This window comes from Oncorhynchus masou, chromosome 29, assembly GCF_036934945.1.
Source record: "Oncorhynchus masou masou isolate Uvic2021 chromosome 29, UVic_Omas_1.1, whole genome shotgun sequence".
NCBI classification, from domain to species: domain Eukaryota; kingdom Metazoa; phylum Chordata; class Actinopteri; order Salmoniformes; family Salmonidae; genus Oncorhynchus; species Oncorhynchus masou.
This window is the reverse complement of record NC_088240.1, coordinates 21,587,210-21,611,915: the sequence shown is the minus strand read 5'-3', so window position 1 is coordinate 21,611,915 and position 24,706 is coordinate 21,587,210. Positions and strand designations below refer to the sequence as shown.

At 41.7% G+C, this 24,706-nt stretch overlaps 1 protein-coding gene across 2 annotated transcripts; it reads left to right on the top strand.

Moving 5' to 3' along the window:
- The first annotated feature begins 64 nt into the window (after positions 1-64).
- Positions 65-19,762, top strand: LOC135519183 (M-phase phosphoprotein 8-like). 2 transcript variants are annotated; one of them, XM_064944273.1, is made up of 14 exons: positions 69-369; positions 2,883-3,044; positions 3,202-4,233; positions 4,368-4,455; positions 4,732-4,968; positions 5,202-5,324; positions 5,448-5,536; positions 16,044-16,184; positions 16,326-16,412; positions 16,603-16,757; positions 18,537-18,694; positions 18,780-18,904; positions 19,034-19,117; positions 19,268-19,762. In XM_064944273.1, exons 1-14 carry the CDS (start codon positions 280-282, stop codon positions 19,307-19,309), a joined length of 2,613 nt encoding a protein of 870 aa, XP_064800345.1. In that variant the 5' UTR covers positions 69-279; the 3' UTR covers positions 19,310-19,762. The 2 variants fall into 2 exon arrangements, with proteins under 2 accessions (XP_064800344.1, XP_064800345.1); XM_064944272.1 differs by lacking the exons at positions 16,044-16,184; positions 16,326-16,412; positions 16,603-16,757; ... (2 more) ...; positions 19,034-19,117; positions 19,268-19,762 and adding exons at positions 7,842-10,170; positions 10,411-14,758 and having other exon boundaries at positions 65-369.
- Positions 19,763-24,706: the final 4,944 nt, after the last annotated feature.

Below are 24,706 nucleotides of genomic sequence, written 5' to 3'. Positions count from 1 at the left end.
ATGCCATCAAGAATGAATGGGGGCGGACCTTCTCCTGCTGACGCCACGTCTGGTGAAAATGCACTGTTAGTTTTCCCCTCCTACTCAGACAGCTCACCTAATCTATCAGCTCCCCCTCTGTAACGTTAACCAGCTAGCAAGTAGCAGAAAGTCACTGTGGCTAGCGAAGTAAATCAAAAAATAGACATCTTGTACTGTAGCTAGCTCCGGTCTTGGCTGTAATACCGGCTAAGGCATAATAAGAAAAGTAACGAATAATTGTTTATAACTAACGATAAAATGGCGGAAAAGCCAGAGGCTGGAGACAGCGAAGACGAGGTTGAAGATGTGTACGAAGTGGAGAGGATTATTGACATGCGAACGGAGGAGGTAACGAAACCCAGCTAGCTAACGTTACTGCTAGGCAGTTTTGGTTGTTAGCCATCTAGCTGAACGGTAGCTTTATCTAGCTACACAATGTGACAATAATGAGACGGTTTAAACACTGGGAACCGTGATTAATGTATTTAAACTGTAAATAGACAACATAGCTAGCTAGAAATGCTAAAATGTCCATGCACAGTTAGCCAACCGAAAGGAAATTGAAATGGCTGCACAACTTTGCCCATACGACGCCCTCTCCTTGCGCTAGGCCAAGGTCGGACAGACTGTTATTCTTTCGCGTTTCTGGACTATATCCATCCCCACTTGCGCAGACTTCCCAAATACAACAAACCCTCTGTACTAAGCCTTGCACAACCAAGTCGTAATTGTCTTTAATGAGCTAGCTACATGTGCTAGTTAATTTGCTATGCTAGTTGGTTAGGAAAGTGCTAACGTTAGCAAACTAGCTAATAGTCTAGACATGTTTTGTGTAAGTTAGCTAGCTAAATAACTGGACGTATTAGCTATTAAGCAAATTTTCCACGGTACCTAATAAGATGGTACAGACCAGAGCTATTAAGATATTACTAGCTGTTACAGTTTGGCGGATAAACGTTGATACTTAGGTTAACAGTTAACTAACGTTAACAGTTAGTGTTAAGGGCATGCAGGGCATTTTCGACCAGTCTCTAATTGGCAATACTTAAACAATTCCCGACTTGGAAACCACCGCTGTCTTCTACACTTCCATGGCTAGTTGCAGGTTTGAACGTTGGAATTTAGAAAATGCACCATGAAGTAATCCAACAATGTGTATACCGCCATCTTGTCTATTTCAAATCTTATCTCATTGATGGAGAGAAGATTTGAAATGGACAAGATGGCAGTTTACATACACATTAGTTTGTTGACATGGAACAACTGACTTACATGGTATGCTAATTAGAGAAAACAGTAAACCATTTTTCTTATACCAATCCAATGTTTTTTTTATTTTATGTATGAGGGTAAGTTCACACTTTGGTGGGGGGGCAGAGTTTGGCAAAGGTCCCTGGCTATCACATTTCAGTCTGGTGATATCACTGTACTACACTATAGAGGAGAGCTGCTGAGTTGCTACACAACATGGGCCATGTGTCACAGGGATTAAGCAGTAGGCTCTTCTATTAAAGTGCAAGCAAGAATCTGTGTGTATAAGTAAAGGGAGAGAATGTGTTTGTGTAGGTCTGATCTGTGTGAGATGGAGCGAGTGTTAGGTGAAAGGGAGAAAAAGAGGATTTTCTGAGGCTTGTGATTGTGGCTCAACAGTGATTCAGAGTGAAACACCCAGCCCCGCCAAACCTCCAGTGTTCTGGAAGAAGAGGGGAGGGCAATATTGGATGAGGAGGAGGGGTGTGTGTGGAGAAGTCACTTGCACAGCCAGTTCCTCTTATCTAAATTGCATTTGAGCTGAGAGTATGAGGGCGGGAAAAAGGAAAACAAAACCTCTGGGTGGAGAGAAACCTGGCTCTCGCTGTGCTTTGTTTACAATCACGACCAGCCATGCACTGTGCTGCAGTCACACACGTACCTCATTTGAACCAGAACACATTAGTCACATGTAGAGGTCAACCGATTATGATTTTTCAACGCCGATACCGATAATTGGAGGGGGAAAAAACAGATACCGATTAATCGGACGATTATTAACATTTATTTGTAATACTGACAATTACAACAATACTGAATGAACACTTATTTTAACTTAATATAATACATAAATAAAATCAATTTAGCCTCAAATAAATAATTAAACATGTTTGGTTTAAATAATCCAAAAACAAAGTTTTGGAGAAGAAAGTAAAAGTGCAATATGTGCCATGTAAGAAAGCAAATGTTTAAGTTCCTTGCTCAGAACATGAGATCATATGAAAGCTGGTGGTTCCTTTTAACATGAGTCTTCAATATTCCCATGTAAGAAAGTTTAGGGTGTAGTTATTATAGGAATTATAGGACAATTTCTCTCTCTACCGTTTTGTATTTCATATACCTTTGACTATTGGATGTTCTTATAGGCATTTTAGTATTGCCAGTGTAACAGTATAGCTTCCGTCCCTCTCTTCGCTCCTACCTGGGCTCGAACCAGGAACACATTGACAACAGCCACCCTCGAAGCAGCATTACCCATGCAGAGCAAGGGGAACACCTACTCCAAGTCTCAGAGCGAGTGACGTTTGAAACGCTATTAGTGCGCGCCCCGCTAACTAGCTAGCCATTTCACATCACATCGTTACACCAGCCGAATCTCGGGAGTTGATAGGCTTGAATTCATAAACAGCAGAGCTGCTGCAAAATGCAAAAAAAGTGCTGTTTGAATGAATGCTTATGAACCTGCTGGTGCCCACCATCGCTCAGTCAGACTGCTCTATCAAATCATAGACTTAATTATAACGCAGTAACACAGAAATACGAGCCTTAGGTCATTAATATGGTCGAAACCCGGGAAACTATCATCCACATATATTTGCCCTTGTCTTTAGGGGGAGGTCCTGTACCGCGTTCGCTGGAAGAACTACTCCTCTGACGATGACACATGGGAGCCTGAGGCCCACCTGGAGGATTGCAGGGAGGTGCTCCTGGGCTACAAGAGGGCTCTGGCAGAGGCTAAGGTCACGAAAGACCAAGATGCTAAGAAATGCATGGTAAGTCCCATCCAGAATGATCATAGCCATTGTAAGAAAGGCGAGTCTAATTGCTGGAATGGAAAGTGCTTTATGGGACTGACTGTTACATGAACTACCTTTCGAGTAACCAATATCACTTTCAATGGCTGATGTGAATGTCCCCTCTCCTTTGTAGAAGTTGCCCATGAAGAGTGATGTGTTCGATGCTGACTCTGACAGCGACAGTGATATTGACAAGCCCACAGACCTGCATGTTAAGAAGAAGAAAAAGAAGAAGCCCAGAGAAGAGGAGGAGGAGGAGGCACCTCCCCTGAAGGAGAAGAGGAAAAAGAAGAAAGACAAGCGCAAGGAGGACTTCAGGCCTCGTCCGGCACCGGAGTCTGATGAAGAGGAGCTTTCCCCTCCCCCAACCCCTGGCCGCGGAACCAAGATGTCCGACTCCAAAAAGAGATTTGTTGACTCCGATGAAGAGGAAGAAGCCCCTGTGCCCTCCAAGAAGCACAGGAAGGACAAGACCAAGGATGGAGGGAAGCACTGGAAAAAAGAGAATGGGGAGGAAGGGAAGAAGAAAAAGAAGAAAAAGAAGGATCGAAGGGGTGATCTGGAGTCCACTGAAGATGAGGCCACCGCCCCCCTGGAAGAAGAGCTTAGCGAGGGGCCATCTGAGTCCCAGACGGATGATACCACCACAACGGAAAAGTCTCGCGCTGATGACAAGCCCAAGAATAAGAAGGGTAAGTCAGAACTGAAGCTGCAGGGCATCAAGGACTTCCTTCAGGACAAGAAAGGCAAGAAACTGGAAACTTCGTCGCCAATGCTCTCCGCAAGCGGCCTCGCAAAACTGAAGAGCCTCACTTCCTCCAAGAGCCAGGGCCGGGATGAGCCGACACCAACCTCTGACTCCAGCGACACTCCTGCCCCAGCCCAAGTCCACAAGAAGGCCAAGGGCAAGAGCCACGAGACCACCCCTGCACTGCCTAAAATTCCCTCTTCCTCATCCTCTTCTTCCTCTTCCTCCTCTGGTGCAGGGGCAAGCACTAGCAAGACTGTGGAGGAGTCTAAAGTTGTAGTGGGTGGGGATAAGGAGCCGACCGCCTCCACTAACCTGTTTGAGAAGTTCCTGCTGAACTGCGAGGCCAAGGACCGTGTTCCCCGCAAACAGATGGTCCACCAGCCCACCACCACAGAGAACACTAAACCACCTAAGGTATGCCAAGCAGTTCTGCACTAAATGTACGGGGTTAGTAAATAAATGCTGGTGATATAGCCAGCGGCAGGGCCCTCAAAGTCTATCTTAAGCTGCCTCAAGTAAAATCTTAAATGTTTATGTTCAAATTTCAGCTCATAGGGAAAATTGAGAAAAGGACCAAGCCGACAAAGGAGTCACCTGCTCGGAAGCCAGAGCCAGATAAGTCCAAACATACAGACGGTGAGAAGAATTGAAAGGGTCTGTTAATTTTTTATTTTTTTTAATTGCGTATGAATGTAGTGGACGCAGCCACTACATATTGACTCAACCAAGACATAAACAAAAATGTAACTGACATTTTAGTAATCTTATTTAGAGTAACTTACAGTAGTGAGTGCATACATTTTCATACTTTATCGTACTAGTCCCTTGTGGGAATCAAACTACAAACTCAGCCACACAGGAACCTCTTTTATGCCATCTTTTTATTTGTATTTATTTTCCCTTATCTAACAGCATTTCGGCCCAGTCAGAGCCCCGGTGCTATGGAGACTGGTGACAGGGCGGAGGCAGAGGAGGAACCTGCCCAGAAGTCAAAGTTCGGTGGAGAGGACCGGAGGGAGGAGGCTCAACGTTGGGAGAGGAGGACCCAAGAGGATGACAGGAGGAGGAGGAGGAGAGAGGACAGCGAGCCACGCCTCTTCATCGCCTGTGACGACAATCAAGACCCCTTGGAGAGCGCTGACAAGTCTGGTATGCCACAGAACCAACAAACACACATACATGCAGACATACACACAAAGACACACACAGAAAGACAACACACACACATCTGTTACAAAACCTACCATTATTGCTAACACCTATCCAATCCTTTCAGATCTACACAAGTGTTAAGGGGCAAATGGTTGTTTCTGGATAGACTCTCATAATGGCCATGTGAAATAATACTAAATGTACTATTGGATGTGGTTTGTGACTGACAGACAAAGGGCAAGCCTCTCTTAACCTTGGAATGGACCTCAACTTGGACTGGATGACGCTGGAGGACTTTCAGAAACATTTGAACGGAGAGGATGAGATTCTCTCTGCTCCACCTCTATCTCCCAGTAAGTGCATACCCTCTTTCTCTCATGTTTTCCAGCAGTCTCTCAACATCGGCTGTACATGGACCTCTCTCTTCCACACATGGATGTAGACAACTGCTGATGTGAAATCTGTGTGTCCCTCAGGTGAGCTGCGGGATGCAGTGAAAAGTGGGGATTACATGTCTGTGAAACTTGCACTCAATTCCAAAGAGGACTACAATCTGGACCAGGAGGTACGTTCTGTGTTCCAAAGAGAGTACCTCTCACCTGCATTCTCCCCCTTGCTTTGCTCCTGTCTTTGGGGAGCCCCAGCTGTTCCACATATTTATTCAGTCCCAGTACAAGCACTAACTAGTCACAACTAGTCAATTAAATATGTTTTTACCTTTTGTTAGAGTAGCCTGTGTGTGTGGTTATACTTGTGAGTTCATTCAAATGAGGACCATGTTGCGACATACATCAGTTCTCTCCTCATAAGCTTTAGCTTTGTTCTCGGGTTTTCCAACAAAAAACTTACGTTAACCAACTTGGGGCGGCAACAGATTCGCTTTTGATACATATGTTTAGCTAATGCATATAGGTCAGCACCAAGTACCATAATTCATTACTCAATTAAAGCCACAATATGTTACTTTCATTCCAGAAATGACAGCAAGCGCAGAACAAAGGACTGGAAATTTAAGTTACAGATTGCCGCTTTAATTAAATGTATTGTGTAGAATGAATTTAGCCAGTCTGGTTCAAACATAGATACAACTGGATCAACTTAGCCACTCTGATCGAGTTATAAAACAGTTTAAATTTTGGATATAACGTGAGAGCCAGTGATGGCATGCAGAGGTTGAATACCAGGACATTGAAAGAGAGAATCCGACTACAGTACCTGCTGACTGTATCCATTGAGGACCGCTAAGCAATCAAAGGTAAGCAGATTATGCCCTTTAACTACTGTTTAATTTAGCCTAATGGAGCTACAGATTGTTTTTGTAAAGATGTGTTAAGCTTGAATAGGAACATGCAGTTTGTAAAATGTAATGTTTATTGCATTGCTTTAAAAACAAGTTTTGCCTATTATCATACCTAATAAACTGTTGTGCCAACTTTGTCTGGCAATGAATAAATCCAAGCATTATATCGAATGTTTGTTGTGCACAGTTGTCAGATAATTTTCATACGTTACTATGGAGACAGCTAGAGTGGTCTCAGACAGGTATTATCTTCTCATTAACAGACACAGAACATGATGAGCAAGAGGTCAAAGTTCACAAGAAGCTATAAGATACAACATTTACCTCAGGTACAGTAATGCCTTTAGAATAGTATTCTTGCACCACCGCAGAGAATGTAAAACTGCTGCGGACATAGCAGTACTGACATTTCACTCATCTTCATTATCGACAATGAATAGCCAAAAAGCTAAAAATAAAAAACCTTCCTTAGTCACTCATTACAATACCAGTAACACATTTCAGCTTTTGCCATACAGTTGTCTTTGTGTACAATAATAATTTTAAATATGAATCGAACAAAACCTTCACAGTTCAAAAAACTACTGCTATAAGCATGTATTCTATTAACAAAATGTGTTTACATAGGCTAATATTACTTGCCCAGTGACATTATTATTTTGTTTCGGTTGTCCAATTTAGCCTTGTTTATTATTACAATTTATAAGGACTCAATAGTATTAGTGTGTACCAATCAGTGTTAAGGGCCTGCTGAATATATATTATATTTCTCAAACGTTCTGCTGCAACTGTAACTGTTGGGCAAGTTTCAGAATTCATTTGGACCAGAGTTTGTTTTGCATCTTTATAGACGGCCAAACACTCCAGGGTCTTATTTAGGTCTATTTGTGAAAACACTTTTAAATCACCTACCCAACGCTCATCATTGCATGTAGGTCACAAAATAGTGAATATATTGAGGATTCAAAACAGTATTTGGCAAAATGAGGTTAGAAGCCGAGTTGCATGGCGTTTTCTTTTCTGTACCTTCCTCGTCTCCATGCAGCATCTCATCCAACATCACATTATTTAATTCATCAGACATATTTACAATGTCAAAACGTTGTAGTTCGCTGATTTAATACAATAAAGCCATAAACTATTCCTTGAATGGGTCAAATGTGGTTTTTTTTTTATTGAAGAATTCAGTCCACACGCAGTTTGGTGCTGTGTAACCATTGCATTGATTCTTGCTTGACTGTGATTGAAGTTGAGAGCATTGTTGAGGTGCTCTTAGGCGATCATTTGAATGACTCACAATGTGTACTATACATGTTTTCAAGTAGCAGTACTATGAGGTTTTCACGATTTATAGTTTTCTCCGCGTATGAAACAGGGCAGGGGACACCAGCTTTGTCTAGCATGATGGTATAGTTGACCTAATTTCTCTTTGCCACAAGTTAAACACTAACTCCCAACAGCTATGAAGCTGCTTGATTTACGTCCCACTTTTCATACATTTGAAACTAAATGCATCATGAGATTAACATTTTATAAGTTATGAATCTTACGTTTACTTGTTCTTTTACAGGCATACACTGTTGAACAGAAGAGTTTAAGTGGCAAAGAGAAGAGTTTAAATGAGGAAGAGGATATTTTAAATGAGGAAAAGAAGACTTTATGTGATGAAGAGAAGAGATTAAGTGATGAAGCGAAGCCTTTATGTGCAGCAGGGAATCCTCGCAGCCTGGGGAATCCTCACCGCAAAAGGAATCCTCACCGCAAAAGGAATTCTCTTTGCAAAGATGAGATTCCTCTATGCGAAGAGAATCATTTACACAAGGAAGAGAAACATTCTCTACACAATAAAGAGAAGACTTCATGTGGTGAAGATAATACTTCATGCGATGTGGAGAAGACTTTATGTGACATGGAGAGAGCTTTATGTGACATAAAAAAGGGTGCTGAGGAAAGCAGTTTGAGTGGTGACGAGATTCACGAAAACAGTTCATGTGATGAGGTAGAACGACAAAGACTTGATTCAAATGTTCCAAGTGGGTCAGATCCTCTTCCATCTAATGCAGAAAGCTCATGCGAGGATGAATATGAGCAGTACCCTCCAAAAACGGCACAAGCTAAAAAAACTTGCCGCAAAATATTTGCGCCACGGAAAGGCACACGGTCAAGCTTACGTTCCAGCACAAAAATGACAGTCAGCGCATGTAGTACCTTAGATGATGATGATGATAAGGGAAAATTGGACAAAAAGTACTTCTGCCTTTATTGCAATGAACCACACCACAACATTGCAAGACATTTAGAAAGGATGCACGCAGAAGAAGCAGCTGTTGGTCATGCTATCAGCTTCCCAAAACTCTCCAAAATCAGGTCTCTGTTGCTTGACCAACTCCGTAACAAAGGCAACGATCAACACAACTTAGAAATTATTCAATGTGGAGATGAAGTTGTGACAAAGAAAATACCCTCTTACAGTGGTGCTTCTGTGCGTGACTACCTACCCTGCCAACACTGTGTAGCTTTTTTTAACAAAATAGATTTATGGAAGCATGAGAGCTCATGTAATGCCAGAAAAGGACAAGATGAAACGAGGGGAGGAAAAAGAGTGAGGATCCAGGCTGCGTCCTCTCAACTTGCTCCATTGCCTGTCTATTCTACTGGAGGATGTGAAGAAATAATACACAATATGAATCAAGATGACATCTCATGCCACATCAAAAATGATCCCCTCATATGTAAATATGGCAATGCACTATCTGCAAAGCATGGTCATGCCAAGTCACAGTTTACTTACATTGGTTCAAAAATGAGGGAATTGGCTAGATTTGTACTTAATGTAAATGAAATGGACTGTGATGTCCAATACTTGCATGAAGTATGTGTACCACCCAAATTCAAATTGGCCGTTCATGCTGCCAGGAAAATGAGTGGTCATGACCCTGCCTCCGACAGGTACAAGACCCCATCTCTTGCTTTAAAGATTGGCTATTCCTTGAAAAGAGCTACCGAAATAGCTTTTGGGGAGAGTCGTATGACAGAGGACCGTGAGGCAGAGGAACAAGCCAAAAGGTTCATTGAACTTCTTGAAAACGATTGGAATAACTGTTTTTCCGGTCTATCCCTCAGCACTGTCCCTCAGTGTGATGAAGTTGATGTGTCTTCACTAACTGAGGATTTGATCAAACTTCAGAAGTTTCTCAAGGTTGCAGAGGACACAGCGAAGAAAGAATTGCTGGAGAACCCCACCAACACTGTCTGGAAAAAGCTCAATGAAACTCTTCTTGCAGAAATAGCTCTCTTCAACAGAAAAAGGACAGGGGAAGTTGCGAAAATGCTGTTGGAAACATACACAAACAGAAAGAAAGCTCCAGCTAGTGCAGACATTTTCAATAACCTCTCAAGGCTGGAGCAGGAGCTTGGTGACGACAAATTAACCAGGTTGGAAATAGAAGGCAAAAATGGTAGGAAAATGCCAGTCTTACTAACGGAGAGGATGATCTCATCTCTCGAGATCCTTATTGCAAACAGAGACAACGTTGGTGTGTCAAAGGACAACCCTTATGTCTTTGCACGTAGCCTGGATGCAGCAAGCTACATCAGAGGGTTTGACTGTCTGAGGAAGTGTGCACATGAGTGTGATGCAAAGAATCCTGAAAGTCTGATCCATGCGACAGTGAGGAAAGAGGTTGCTATCCATTGCCAACTACTAAACTTGAATGAAAGTGAATTGGATCAGGTGGCAAAGTTATTGGGACATGACACCCAGGTCCATAAAGAGTACTACAGGCTCTCTGAAAATGCAGCACATCTAGCAGAAATCAGCAAACTGCTGCTTGCAATGGATCAGGTTCCAGTGGTAATTCCAGGGCCATCTGAGGAAAGGGTTGTTTCTCCTACATATGGTGAGTATTAGTTGCTTTACAGGGTATTTGGAGAAAGATGTCCATTGTGTTTTAAGGGGTTAAATGATAAATTCAGTGGAAAAATCTGTTGTTTTTGTGCCATTTACATGTTCACGAGACCTACATTTTTGAGAAGCTGGCAACTTATTACTCTATAGTGTTTGCTCTGTTCCTCTTCACAATATATGATAATGGCACATGTTCATGAATCCTTTTCTTCTGTTTCTATGCATTTCATAGGGACATCTTCTGCAGGGACATATCCAGCTGGGACAGATACTGGAAGGACATATCCTACCGAGACATGTCCTACTGGGTCATCATATCCTACAGAGACATATTCAGCGAAGTCATATACTGTGGAGGCACAGCCTTCAAGGTCATATCATGCTGGGACATATCCTGAGAAGTCATATCCTTCAGGATTACAATCTGTGATGTCATATTCTGCGGGGACAGATTCTGCGAGAGCATATCCTACTGTGACACATTCTGCAGGGACCTATCCAACAGGTTCATATGTTGCAGGGACATATACTGCAGAGACACATGATGCAAGATCATATCCTGCAAGTGCATATACTTCGGGGACGAATCCTGTCAGGTCATATCCTGAAGGGACATATCCCGCGGGGAACCATTTTGTGGGTACACAACTTGCTAGGTCATATCCTGCAGGAACATATCCTGCACAGACACTTCCTGCACAAACACTACCAGTGCATACAGTTATTACACCAACACTTTCAACGCAGACGCTTCCTGTCGGGGCAGTTCCTGAGGGGACAGGTAAGGTGGGCACAGTGTGGAAACGGAGACCGTGGAGTGATGCTGCTAAGGCTGCGGTGAAGCGTCAGTTAGGACACTTTATCTCATTGATGGAGGTTCCAGGTAAACGGGACTGTGAAGTATGCCTCCACAATGAGCCAGCTGTACGAGACAGGACATGGAGAGACATCAAAAACTATGTGCACAACACAGTAAAATCTATTAAAAGGAAAAAGGGTCTTACAAGAGTGGATCCCACCCAACAGACAAAGAAAGGAGCGGCAAAGAAAGAAAAAGAAACCGAGGCAAAGAGTGCTAAGGAAAGAGTTGGTGGAACAATGACCGTATCTGCACAGGAGAGACTAGAGGCAGGTCCTGTTGCAATACCAAGGAAACAGAAAATTTGGGGTGATGAGGCTCAGGCTGCGGTCAGGCGGCAGCTAGGAGACTTCACTAAACTGATGAAGATTCCAGGTAAAAGGGAATGTGATGCATGTATTGCAGCTGAACCAGTTCTACAAGGCAGGACATGGAAAGATGTAAAAAACTATGTGCATAACACATTAATGACAATGTGCAGGAGGCATATTTCAGGCAAGCAAAACATGGATAGTGAAAAACCAATTCCTGTGACACAGAAACCAGGGATCCAACAGAGTCCAGTTGTGCATCAGAAACCAGGTGTGCTGTTGGGACATCCAGAAGATTGTCCTGTTTATCTGTCCTTATGATTACCTTGAACTAGTTTGAAAACCTCCCACGGTTGAAGGTATGCAAGGATGGAGAAAGGAGAAGATAGCTTTTGATTTAATCTGACTCTGATCTCACTTCGTGACATAAAGCAAGAATGAAGTATCTACTTCATTCTACAAACGTATCCGTAGCACCTACATAGTGATATATTATGCATGCAAACTTGTTTCGCAGATGTTGAAATTGTCAACTACAAAATTCCATTGTCACAATGCATTATGTGGTGCCAAAACTCAGTATTTTGCTATGGGCTACACATTTGCAACCTTGGGAGAAAGGAGGCAAGGAAGAATGGAATCATACCTTTTTGTTATTAAAAAAATTCTAATGGCCATTTACAAAGGCTGTCAAACTGAATCTTCTGGGTCAGCAAAGGCAACAAGGCCTCATGGACGTACATTTGGAATCCAAACGCACCACACGTTTCGATTGAACCATGTTGCATAAAAATGGCCACAATAACTGACTGAAATACAGTATATGCTCCACATAGATAGATAACATGTACCAGGTACAGAGCATAATGTTAAGTTTTGTTTAACAACTTTGTAGATTGTTGTGCAAATCTATACAGTTAAACTGACTAGCTTTTTGATCACAATACTGGTATACTTTACTTTCACCAAATGGTTCTGGATCCAGATGTATAAAATGTTTTGTGTATATGTCTAGGTTAGGTTTTGAGTAAAAACAACTGACCAGCAAACCTGGGAATTTAGCAGGTTATTCCTGGTTGGAAGTGCGGTGTGAATGGGTTTCAGGGCTCCATCTGTGCTAGCTGCACATTCTACATTGTCACCTCACTCAAACCTTCCTATTTTTTTGGGCGGCTAATATCATGATATGGTCAAACAGTAAAGTTCATTATCTTCATTCCTGTAATATTAGTGTCTGCCCACCTGCCCTTGTTTCGCTGGGGGCCTGCTGGTGTGATAAGTGAACCATTCTCCTCTCTGGTAGAAAAACACATGTTCTGGTTGTACAACAATAAGGAGGTCTCAGCTTTCTGTAGGTATACTTTTCTAAACTCAATATTGAGCACAGTAGCAACTATTTTACAAACAATATTTTATATGGCTTTCAGATACGGAGTGGGGAGTGAAATACGCATCAAATATTGTGAGGGCATATAGGCCTCGGAGTTTTCAGGACATTACATTTACTGATTAATACATGGCTACTAGTAGTGAGTATCATATTTAGAGTTAACAATCTAATGTGTTTTGAATTTCCACTTCCACAGATGTTGAATTAGCCCCAAATGTATGTTGTAGATGAAGGCAAATTAATGTTTATTGAAAAAGAAAAACATTCATAACAATTTCCATATTGTCAACCCAAAATCCATGCCAATCATGGGATTAGGTTGCACATCAAAATATCTTGAATCATGCATTCCTGATTGGACATGTTAGATTAAACAACGTATTTCTTGAATAGCATCTCGGTGTAGTCTATTACAAAAAATAACTATGACTGACTTTATAAGATGAGTACAAACATTTTATATTGCATGACGCTGCAATTTTTGTGGGTTGTGACTAAATCATGGGCTGGTGCCACCAACTGAAAAAGTTACGCACAGTTCAGATGCCAAATGTATGGCGAGTCGAACTGAATAGAAATGAAAAGCAGGCTGTCATGGTTGAGAGCTTTTCTTGACTTACCAACAGTGCAGACTTTCTTGTTGGTTTTGGGTTGAATTCAGGCACAACAGTGACCTTATGTGTTGAAGAAACCACAAGGTTTATTGCACTAAAAGGGTAATGTCCGGCGAGGCACACTGCGTGGTTTCACACAGCACTCTATCCCTGCTCCTCCAAAGAGAAAGTTACATATTGTTTTGTTCGGTGCGGCGATGGAGCGGTGTTTGAACTAGGGCCTAGTGCCACCCGGGGAAAATGCTAGTCCGGAGCCACGGGTTTATGTACGAAATATGTGCCCAGCTAAGAGAGTATGGCTTGATGTTTGAACCGCTTAAAATCCAATCATGTCAAGAAGAATGTTTAGATGAAGACTGCTCCATTGTAAATTGTTACTTATTATAAATACAAGGTATACTTACACAATTCATACTCGATTGTTTTTGAAGCATGGTTGAGTTTATTATCATGGATATTGTATTTATGTTATTAACGTTAGCGAACTAGCTATCTAGTACTCCTAGCTACCGGTATGTATCAGTAGTTTTTTAAATATTTGTTTGTGTGTGTGTGTATATATATATTTCTCTCTCCCCAATTTCGATCTCATCAGTGACACGTTCAGATCCTATCAAAGGGCCCATTTATGGATGCATCCCGATTTTCCACCCTTCACCCAAAGTGACTGGGAGTGTCCAATTTGAGTCCGTTTTTGGTTCTCCTATCCACTCCTTTGGCCAAAGTTTACTATTGATAAGAAACTGAAATCTGCCTTAACAATTGGAAACAGATCCTTTGTTCTGCATGTGGAATTGGTTTCAGATTCACACACACAACCTAGGCTATTTCTCTTATACATGTTTTCTACTAACTATTATGTGAATTATTAGGCATTAGCTGAACATGTACTTGTTTTATTGCTTCTTGTCAAACGATAAACATTTCAAATTTTTAAATTAATGTTGCTATTATTCACTACAGTCTTAACCATATTGATTCACAGTAGCTGTTTAAGTTTCTCAACACTAATTTAGGCTGACTAACTTGTATAAGGTTTGACGGCTGTTGCTTCTTTGTATTATTTTATCCGCTTGCCCACTAGATAATGTTAGAATTGCAAGTAAACCTTTGTTGCTTCTAATTGGATCAAGGAGGAATAATGTAAATAAATTAGTTCATAGTTGTCAGTTCATGTTGTAACTGCATAAGGTCTGCCAGTGTTGGGTGTTAACTGAGAACAATTGTTGGGGGTTTAAACCACACCCCACTATTTACTGTCTGAAGACATGGACATCATTGCTTAAATAGTTTTTTTCACCAACGTGTATTTGTTATCAAGCTGCCTTTTGTTACCACCTGGTGCTTATTGTGTTTATTGTAAGATACTATATTTGCGCCGTTAATAAATTGTTACTTGACGTAAACTTTCTAAGCCGCAAGACATGCTCTTTCAGTTCTGAGAATATTCATACAGCTTACTTGATGCCCATCATTAGTGTTCCAACAGGGATTTGGAATTGTAACGGTTATGGAAAACCGCTTTGAGATTTCATGATGTTGTAATACTTGGAATCTACACTACAATACAAAAGTATGTGGACACTTGCTTGTTGAACATCTCATCCCCCCCCCCTTTTGCTGCCACAGCAGCCTCCACCCTTCTGGGAAGGCTTTCCACTACATGTTGGAATATTGTTGCGGGGACTTGCTTCCATTCAGCCATAAGAGCATTAGTGAGGCCCGGGCACTGATATTGGGCGATTATTCCAGACCATTATTACTCCAACAAACTTGTTGGCACTATGCATTCGGGCAGGTAGCATTCTCCTGGCATGCGCCAAACCCAGATTCGTCTGATGGACTGCCAGATGGTGAAGCATGATTCATCACAGAGAACACATTTCCACTGCTCCGGAGTCCAATGGCGGCGAGCTTTACACAACAAGCCCACGCTTGGCATTGCGCATGGTGATCTTAGGCTTGTGTGTAGCTGTTCGACCATGGAAACCCATTTCATTAAGCTCTCGACAAAGAGTTATTGCGCTGATGTTGCCTCTAGAGTCAGTTTGGAACTCTGTAGTGAGTGTTGCAACAGAGGACAGAATTTTTACGCACTTCAGCACTCTGCGGTCCAGTTCTGTGAGCTTATGTGGCCTACCACTTTGCAGCTAGGCCGTTGTTGCTCCTAGACGTTTCCACTTCACAAAAAAAACACTTAACAGTTGACTGGGTCAGCTCTAGCAGGGCAGAAATTCGACAAACTGACTTGTTTGAGAGGTGGCATCCTATGACTGCGATGTTGAAAGTCACTGAGCTCTTCAGGAAGGCCATTCTACTGCTAATGGTTGTATGGAGATTGCATGGCGGTGTGCTCGATTTTATACACGTCAGCAACGGATGTGGCAGAAATGGCTGAATCCACTAATTTGAAGTGGTGTCCACATACTTTTGTAAATATAGTATATCGCCATTGCTCAGTGCTTTATGCTTTTACATACTTAAAAACCTTTTGGATGAAAAGACAACACCCTAGGTAAGTCGATAATAGTTCACTTTTTAGAAAGCTTAACTTCTCTTTTTTTAGTTCTATAAACAATTAGCTGTACAGATACATTTTGATTCCTTCCCCTCTCCCCATAGTGTTTGCTACCAGAGGCTATGGAAAGCTCTGGTCCTCAGTAATGAAGGAATTTGTGTTGCCTCCTGCAGGACTCCAGCGGTATGTCCCTGAGTATGTTGGCAGCAGCAGGGGGACAAGATGACATCCTGAGGCTCCTGATAAAGAAGGGGGTGAAGGTGAACGGACGGCAGAAGAACGGAACCACTGCCCTAATGCACGCTGCAGAGAAGGTAACACAGGATGGACTGGTTTAAACCGCCTCATTACAAACAGTCTAGTCTACACACATGTATACACTACTCTTGTTTGTGTGTAAATGTCTTATGCAAGGTTTACTTACTTAACCCTCTCCTTTCTTTTTTTCATTTCAGAACTTCCTGACCACAGTTGCTATCCTCCTGGAGGCAGGGTCCTATGTCAACGCTCCGACACTGGGAGGAGAGACGGCCCTGATGAAGGTACGGCGGAGGAAGGAAAAAAACGGGGGCGATGAAGACATACTGTGTTTAATTAGAAATCAACATATCACCCCTGAAGCACAGAGATTAAGTTAATCAATGACTCCTATTTGTAAATATCCTAATTTCTGCTAAAGTCCTGTGTTAGACTTATCTCAATAGTTCCTTACCAGTAGCCTCTGTTCTTCAGGCTTGTAAGAGGGGGAATGCTGACGTGGTGCGCCTCCTACTGGAGTACGGGGCCGACTGTAACATCCTGTCCAAACACAAGAATACAGCCATGTACTTCGCCAAGGTTAGCAACAACCTGCTTGTGTACGACCTCATCAAGGACCACATCAACATGTGAGTGTTGCTGCCATGTCTCTCTCTTGCTCTGTAAACTTATGAGTTAGTATGTATAAATAAAGGTACATATATACAGTGCCTTGCGAAAGTATTCGGCCCCCTTGAACTTTGCGACCTTTGCCACATTTCAGGCTTCAAACGTAAAGATATAAAACTGTATTTTTTTGTGAAGAATCAACAACAAGTGGGACACAATCATGAAGTGGAATGACATTTATTGGATATTTCAAACTTTTTTCACAAATCAAAAACTGAAAAATTGGGCGTGCAATATTATTCAGCCCCTTTACTTTCAGTGCAGCAAACTCTCTCCAGAAGTTCAGTGAGGATCTCTAAATGATCCAATGTTGACCTAAATGACTAATGATGATAAATACAATCCACCTGTGTGTAATCAAGTCTCCGTATAAATGCACCTGCACTGTGGTAGTGTCAGAGGTCCATTAAAAGCGCAGAGAGCATCATGAAGAACAAGGAACACACCAGGCAGGTCCAAGATACTGTTGTGAAGAAGTTTAAAGCCGGATTTGGATACAAAAAGATTTCCCAAGCTTTAAACATCCCAAGGAGCACTGTGCAAGCGATAATATTGAAACGGAAGGAGTATCAGACCACTGCAAATCTACCAAGACCTGGCCGTCCCTCTAAACTTTCAGCTCATACAAGGAGAAGACTGATCAGAGATGCAGCCAAGAGGCCCATGATCACTCTGGATGAACTGCAGAGATCTACAGCTGAGGTGGGAGACTCTGTCCATAGGACAACAATCAGTCGTATATTGCACAAATCTGGCCTTTATGGAAGAGTGGCAAAAAGAAAGCCATTTCTTAAAGATATCCGTAAAAGTGTAGTTTAATGTTTGCCACAAGCCACCTGTGAGACACACCAAACATGTGGAAGAAGGTGCTCTGGTCAGATGAAACCAAAATTGAACGTTTTGGCAAAAATGCAAAACGTTATGTTTGGCGTAAAAGCAACACGGCTCATCACCCTGAACACACCATCCCCACTGTCAAACATGGTGTTGGCAGCATCATGGTTTGGGCCTGCTTTTCTTCAGCAGGGACAGGGAAGATGGTTAAAATTGATGGGAAGATGGATGGAGCCAAATACAGGACCATTCTGGAAGAAAATCTGATGGAGTCTGCAAAAGACCTGAGACTGGGACGGAGATTTGTCTTCCAACAAGACAATGATCCAAAACATAAAGCAAAATCTACAATGGAATGGTTCAAAAATAAACATATCCAGGTGTTAGAATGGCCAAGTCAAAGTCCAGACCTGAATCCAATCGAGAATCTGTGGAAAGAACTGAAAACTGCTGTTCACAAATGCTCTCCATCTAACCTCACTGAGCTCGAGCTGTTTTGCAAGGAATGGGAAAAGATTTCAGTCTCTCGATGTGCAAAACTGATAGAGACATACCCCAAGCGACTTACAGCTGTAATCGCAGCAAAAGGTGGCGCTACAAAGTATTAACTTAAGGGGGCTGAATAATTTTCCACGCCCAATTTTTCAGTTTTTGATTTGTTAAAGTTTTAAATATCCAAAAAATGTCGTTCCACTTCATGATTGTGTCCCACTTGTTGTTGATTCTTCACAAAACAATACAGTATTATATCTTTATGTTTGAAGCCTGAAATGTGGCAAAAGGTCGCAAAGTTCAAGGGGGCCGAATACTTTCGCAAGGCACTGTATGTAAGAGTTAAGATGGTATACTGTAACCCCACATACTGTTAGCAGCAAAGTGATTATCTTATTCTCCCTCACACACAGGTTATCAAGTGTGGCGGAGGACACTATCCGGGCATTCTTTGAGACTCGGCTGGCCCTGCTGGAGCCGGTGTTCCCTCTGGCCTGTCACAGACTTTGTGAGGGACCAGACTTCTCTCTGGAGTTCGGCTACAAACAATCGCCTCACACACCTGGAGAGGGTAGGATTCACCTACAAACAGTGCTAATCACCTGCACACACTGTATTGGGGGGTTAGTTAAAACATTTAATCTCTCTTCTTCCAGGCTCAGGTATACTGCTCTTCATCTTCCATGCTAACTTCCTGAGTGAGATCACAGCCAGGCTGTGTGGGCCCTGCAGTGTCCACGCTGTGGTGCTCAACGACAAGTTCCAGCTGCCCATCTTCCTGGTGAGTCTCATTCTAGATCATGAGTACTCCTGATCTGGAGAACGGTAGATTATTTTTTTGGGTTCTACCTCATAGTTAGTTGATTGATTCATGTCACTGATCTTTTCCTTTTTCAATTACACCCCACAGGATAGTCACTTCATCTACTCATTCAGCCCAGTGCCAGGCATCAACAAACTGTTCATTCGCCTGGCAGAGTCACCTACAGCCAAGGTACACATACATATATACACACACAGCAGAGTAACTCATGGCCATGGTGAGAGGGAGTCTAGGCCCAGTTACTGTAAAAGACTTGACAAGTTGTTGATAAATTAAATTTGACCAATACATTTGATTGATGGAATCTCTCTTTCTCCCCAGGTGAAGCTTCTCATCTGTGCATACCGTGTTCAGCTACAGTGATGCGTAGCACCTGCCAAGTTCAGAGTTTCCAAGCTGCCTGGACTCCAAGCACAGCATGGGAGATTCACACACATACCAAGATTGACCCACGTGCAATCACACAACATGAAGAACACTTTGACACACACACCAGTCTACCTTCATATAAAGTTGTTGGACATTAAGCATCCACCCAGAGTTTGAGAGACTGTTTCTCTGGCAGAGGATTAAAGGACAAGAACAGCATATCAACCCTGTCCATTGACCAATCATGTATATTTCTGTGTGTACGATTAATACTCTAACTGAAGTCTTTTGAGTTCTGCTTTTGTGTATGCGTAGGGGGACAAAAACCTGATGTTTTGTTTGTGCTCTTGATGGCATCATAGGCAAGGAGTTAATGTCAGATTATTTTGACCAAGTTAATGCTTTTCCTAATTATACCATTTTAGAAATGAAAAGATGTTGCCTTTCTGGAGTTGTCTATATTTTATTGTCTGTACATACAGGTGTGGAATGTCAAGTTTGAAGGATGTTTGTTGATTTAGGCACATTTGCCACTGTTGGAGTGGGTTAAAGTATAGCATGATGCTTCAGATGTAATTTTACTAAAGGGCTAATGTGTCACTCCTTACGAGTGAAGAATCATGCTTCTTGGGATTGGAGGAAAACACAAAAGATGAATAGTCTAGGACTACATGAGAGCATGATTTTAACTACTTTATCAAAATAGACATCCAGATCGCTTGTAAAGGTAGTTTTTGCGATGATGATAATGCAGAGCACATCCTGGCAATGATCTGCCTTGCAACAGATATGGGATAAACATGTATTAATGATAATCTACTGTAATATGAACAGGAATTGCCATCCTTGTTTTATAAGATGTAGGAATTCATTTGATATGATTCCTTCTGCCTTAATAGCCACATCGTTAAAATAATTTCCCCATTTGTGAACAGGCAACTTAGTAAAACAGTGAAATTCACCAAAGGATACCCATGCCTGTAGTTGATTCTGAAGATCTGTCAAATGTAGGCACAGAGGCACAAGCGTATCCTATCAGTCCTTCCCGGAAGAGTTTTGAAATCTGCCACACACCCTTTGAATTGCATTGTTTTCTTAAAGGAGAAAAGAATGCAAACATTTAAAAAAAATTGCATCTACACAATGTCTTGCACAACTAGCTAAGTTTATTTTTATCACTTTATACATTTATTTTGGCATTCCACCTTTTGTATTTGGAGGAGAGTCATTTCATATGCTTTGTGTTATCTGGGAGCCTTTGGATGCCCCTACCTAATTTTAAGTTGAAATGTAAAATGGTAAGGGTTATGTTAAGTGGCGATTTTAGCATGTAGCTTGGTGGTGAAAACAAAACAAAAAACATAGATGCAAAGCCACAAGACTAATCAATACATGAGTTGCACTATAACGGTGACAAACGGTGCCCACAAACTGTTAAGCCCTACATAAAGCTGTTCCAACAGCAGAGCTTTCATTTCAGCACCATGGAGTGAATCCTTACCACCTCTACACCAGGCTATCAGTGGGGCCTTGTCTGGCAACGAAACAGTTCACTCAGACTCATTTACTGCCTTTTAAAAAACCATAGCTGATATGACTGACTTGTTTAAACAAATCTGGTTTCTTCTAACAATTGAGATGTACAAACTATAGCATAAGGGAACGACGAGGCACTAATTTTGATTAAGACATATTACATTTATGCAGCAGCATACAATACATTTTTGGACCCACCTTGGTGTGCTGTGCTCAGATCCTTCTTGTGGGCAAATTTTGTCATCCAAGTCTCGCATTCTCTGGCTTTATGGTGCTTTCAAGACAACTGGGAACTCTGAAAAAAACTAGGTTGAATCATGACGTCAGCGAGTTTCCGATTTGGAATTCTGAGTTGGATTACTGTTCAATACCAATTTTCCTAGATGGAGCTTGTTTTCCATGTTCCCAACTGTCTGGAACTCACTGAAGTCTGAGATTCCCAGTTCTGTGTTTCCAGTTGTTTTGAATGTGGCAGAAATCATGCTGGATTGACAGCATGGCCAATGTATTCAACATTTTCTGACCTATGGTGTTGGATGTGAATGTTTAGCGTTTTAAGCTTGGAAAAGAGAACCTTAAACCCAGACTTGGACTCCACTGAATAGCAGGCTAGTGATTGCTTTGCAACGCTTGCAGTTAGCCACTGACTCCTTCCAAACCACTCATTGTTGAATTTGCGATTCACAACTTGTGTAATGTTTATGTCCAATGGCCGATGAGCACCAATACGTTTTATCTATAATTGCTCTTCATATGACAAGGATTTGCCAGTAGATTGTCATCTTGATTCATGATGATGACTGTTTGTCTAGTTTGCTAGCTAAGATTTTGAAAGTATGATGTTGACATGATCAGCCCAATCAAAGCTACAGTAGATATAACGTGATTTGTCATTTTATCTGTGGCCAATAACCTTGAGCCTTCTTGGATTGGCACTTCTAATGTAAATTTATGGCAGCACCCAAGGGGCTTGAATTTTCGAGCTCTCCTCGTAGATTTTGCGTGAGGTAATGTCCCCACGAGTGACCAAACACTGAGCCAATCACGTCGCAACTAGAGAACATTACCAACCCCTACGCTTCTTATTTTCTGCTGGCTGCCCTACCACCACAGAAAGCACTGAGCTTGGCTGAATCACCTGCATTTTGGAGCTGCCTTACTCAAGAAATTAGAAGAGACCATGTTGTATGCGGCTTTATTAACTCAATTATTTTAAAAATTACATTTGCAAACTGCTATATATTAATTAATACTGTATTAATTATTAATTAATTAGTATTAATACTGTTTATTTTGCTAAATAGGTGGGGCCCACATGACGTGTCACCACTGATTATTTTTTACCTTTATTTAACGAGACAAGTTAGTTAAGAACAAATTCCTATTTTCAATGACGGCCTACGAACAGTGGGTTAACTACCTTGTTCAAGGGGCAGAACGGCAGATTTGTACCTTGTCAGCTCGGAGATTCGATCTTGCAACCTTCCGGTTACTCGTCCAACGCTCTAACCACTAGGCTGGCTACCTGCCTAGTTTAACCATTCTTACAATCGCATTTTCGTCCACATTCCCTCTCCTCGACAAACGTAGACATTTTCGAAAAAAGGTCTGAGGAAGGACGCAGGAGTTGAACAAATCTCATTGAGAACACCACGGTCTCTGGCCCACACTCCAGCACTGTAGGAGGCAGTAATGCACCATTGACGTTGGATGCCAACCCCTGGTAAATCCCCTCTAAGACAACGTCTCTAATTTGGGGCGCAAGCAGCGTTGCCACGTTCGTGGTTTTCCTGCATTTGGGCAACTTTGACAACGATGTTGCGGTTGAAAAAGTATTGGCCGCGGGTTTTGGGGCAATTTATAAATTGTACCGCGGCTGCCATGGCATTTCTCTTAAAAAATATACATGTCACTGACCGCTAACTGAGGCATGCTGTTGCTGAGGGAGTGAGTGAGCTAGCGGTGGGGAAGGCCGGAGGGGGGTGAGGGTGTGTTGAGAGAACACAACAGTTCTTGGCTGAGTCACGTGAGCAAGAGGAGAGCTGCACGTGTTCACGTTGTGACAACTTCTTACCAGTTGTTGGTAGGCTATTTAGATTGTCATTATGGAAACACCTATTTCTCTTTTTATTGACTCTTTTTCCATAAAACATAGCAATACGCTAGAACTGAGACACATCAAGAAGTAATGGAAACAAAATACCGGAAAACGACTTTGGGCGCATTATATAAATTCGGGGGTGGTTTAAAGTGCATTCTCTATGACTGCTTAAAGGAAACGGTATCAAGCAAAGTGCTTTATGCATGCTCAGTTCTTGGTTCTCGGGGGTTTCCCGAGTGAATTTGAAATGGAAGTTATGGAACTTCCTCGCGTGGTTCATTTTATGAGGAAAAGTAATTTGTAAAAATATAAATTTGCCTCTGTTAGCCATCAAGTAGACTATTAATGAATATGCCATTGTAGGCAACCATTAGATACAATAAATATGTTGAAATTAAGATATCACTGTTTTTTAACCTTTATTTTACTAGGAAGGTCAGTTAAGAACAAATTCTTATTTTCAATGATGGCCTAGGAACAGTGGGTTAACTGCTTGTTCAGGGGCAGAACGACAGATTTGTACCTTGTCAGCTCAGGGATTTGAACTTGCAACCCTTCGGTTACTAGTCCAACGCTCAACAAGTTCACCACTGGGCTACAGGTAGGGGTGGCAGGGTAGCCTAGTGGTGAACTTGTTGCTGGTGAACTTGTTGCCTTGTGTTATTATGAACAAATTAAATTGACGGTAACAGTAGTCAGATTAGGCTATGGGTAGACTACAAAAAATAAAAATAATTAAATAACCACTGACTGTTGATGACAAGCATATTCAGTTCATATACATATTATTAATATTCAGTGATTTAAATTATGACCCCTGTTGCAGCAGGCTATTTGGAAAACAAGCATTTCTTATTGCAAAATTCATTAATAAATGTGTTTGTTAATTTGAACTACACAAGCTGCTAAATCGTTCACTTTATATATTGCCTACATCTTGTCTAGGCTACTGTAAACTATCTGAATTTACATGTAGGCCTATCAGGAGCTATAGGCTACCAGTTAATCTCCAAAATGGGCCATTTATAACGGTTTGTAGGCTTAACATCTGAGACATGGCAGCACAATTGCCAGAAAATAGACTAACATTAGCTTTTTATGTTCATCCAGGTGTTTCTTGCTCAGAGATTGAGATCCTCAGTCCAATTTTCATCACTCAAACTTTACATTTATAAACCTGGTTTGAGCCCTGAATGCTGATTGGCTGAAAGCCTTGGTATACCTATTACTGTTCGAATTACAGTGGTAACCAGTTTATAATAGCAATAAGGCCCCCGGGGATATGTGGTATATGGCCAATATATCATGACTAACGGCTGAATCCAGGCACTCCACATTGCACCTAGAGTAAAAAACAGCCCTTAGCCGTGGTATATTGGCCATATACCATAGCCCTTGTGCCTTATGCCATAATAAAGGAATTTGAATATGTGGCAAGAGAAAATATAATTGCCCCCTTTATAAAGTCAACAGATCATTTTCCATGTATGGATGTCGATTTAACTCGTTTGACTGCTATTATTATAATTAAGCAATGTCATATAGCTTGCAATAAGTGTTATTTTGAAACCCGAATTTCGCTTCCAACGTCGTTACTATAATATTCCTTCTTAATTGTCTCGATAACGTTATGGGAAAAGTGTTTATTGTATAGATATGGCAACTCCCCTCTTGCTGTTTTGCGGCTAGTTTTATGTGGGTTTTGTGTGGTCATTGAGCTAGAAAATGTGCCTTGATCTGGCAACCCTGGGCGC

Bases quoted from the DNA above. Each gene is read 5' to 3' on its own strand.
- LOC135519183 (XM_064944272.1), top strand. From the start codon at position 280: ATGGCGGAAAAGCCAGAGGCTGGAGACAGCGAAGACGAGGTTGAAGAT. The intron at 4,234-4,367 runs GTATGCCAAGCA...TTCAAATTTCAG, and splicing joins AGAACACTAAACCACCTAAG to CTCATAGGGAAAATTGAGAA. The intron at 4,969-5,201 runs GTATGCCACAGA...TGTGACTGACAG, and splicing joins GGAGAGCGCTGACAAGTCTG to ACAAAGGGCAAGCCTCTCTT.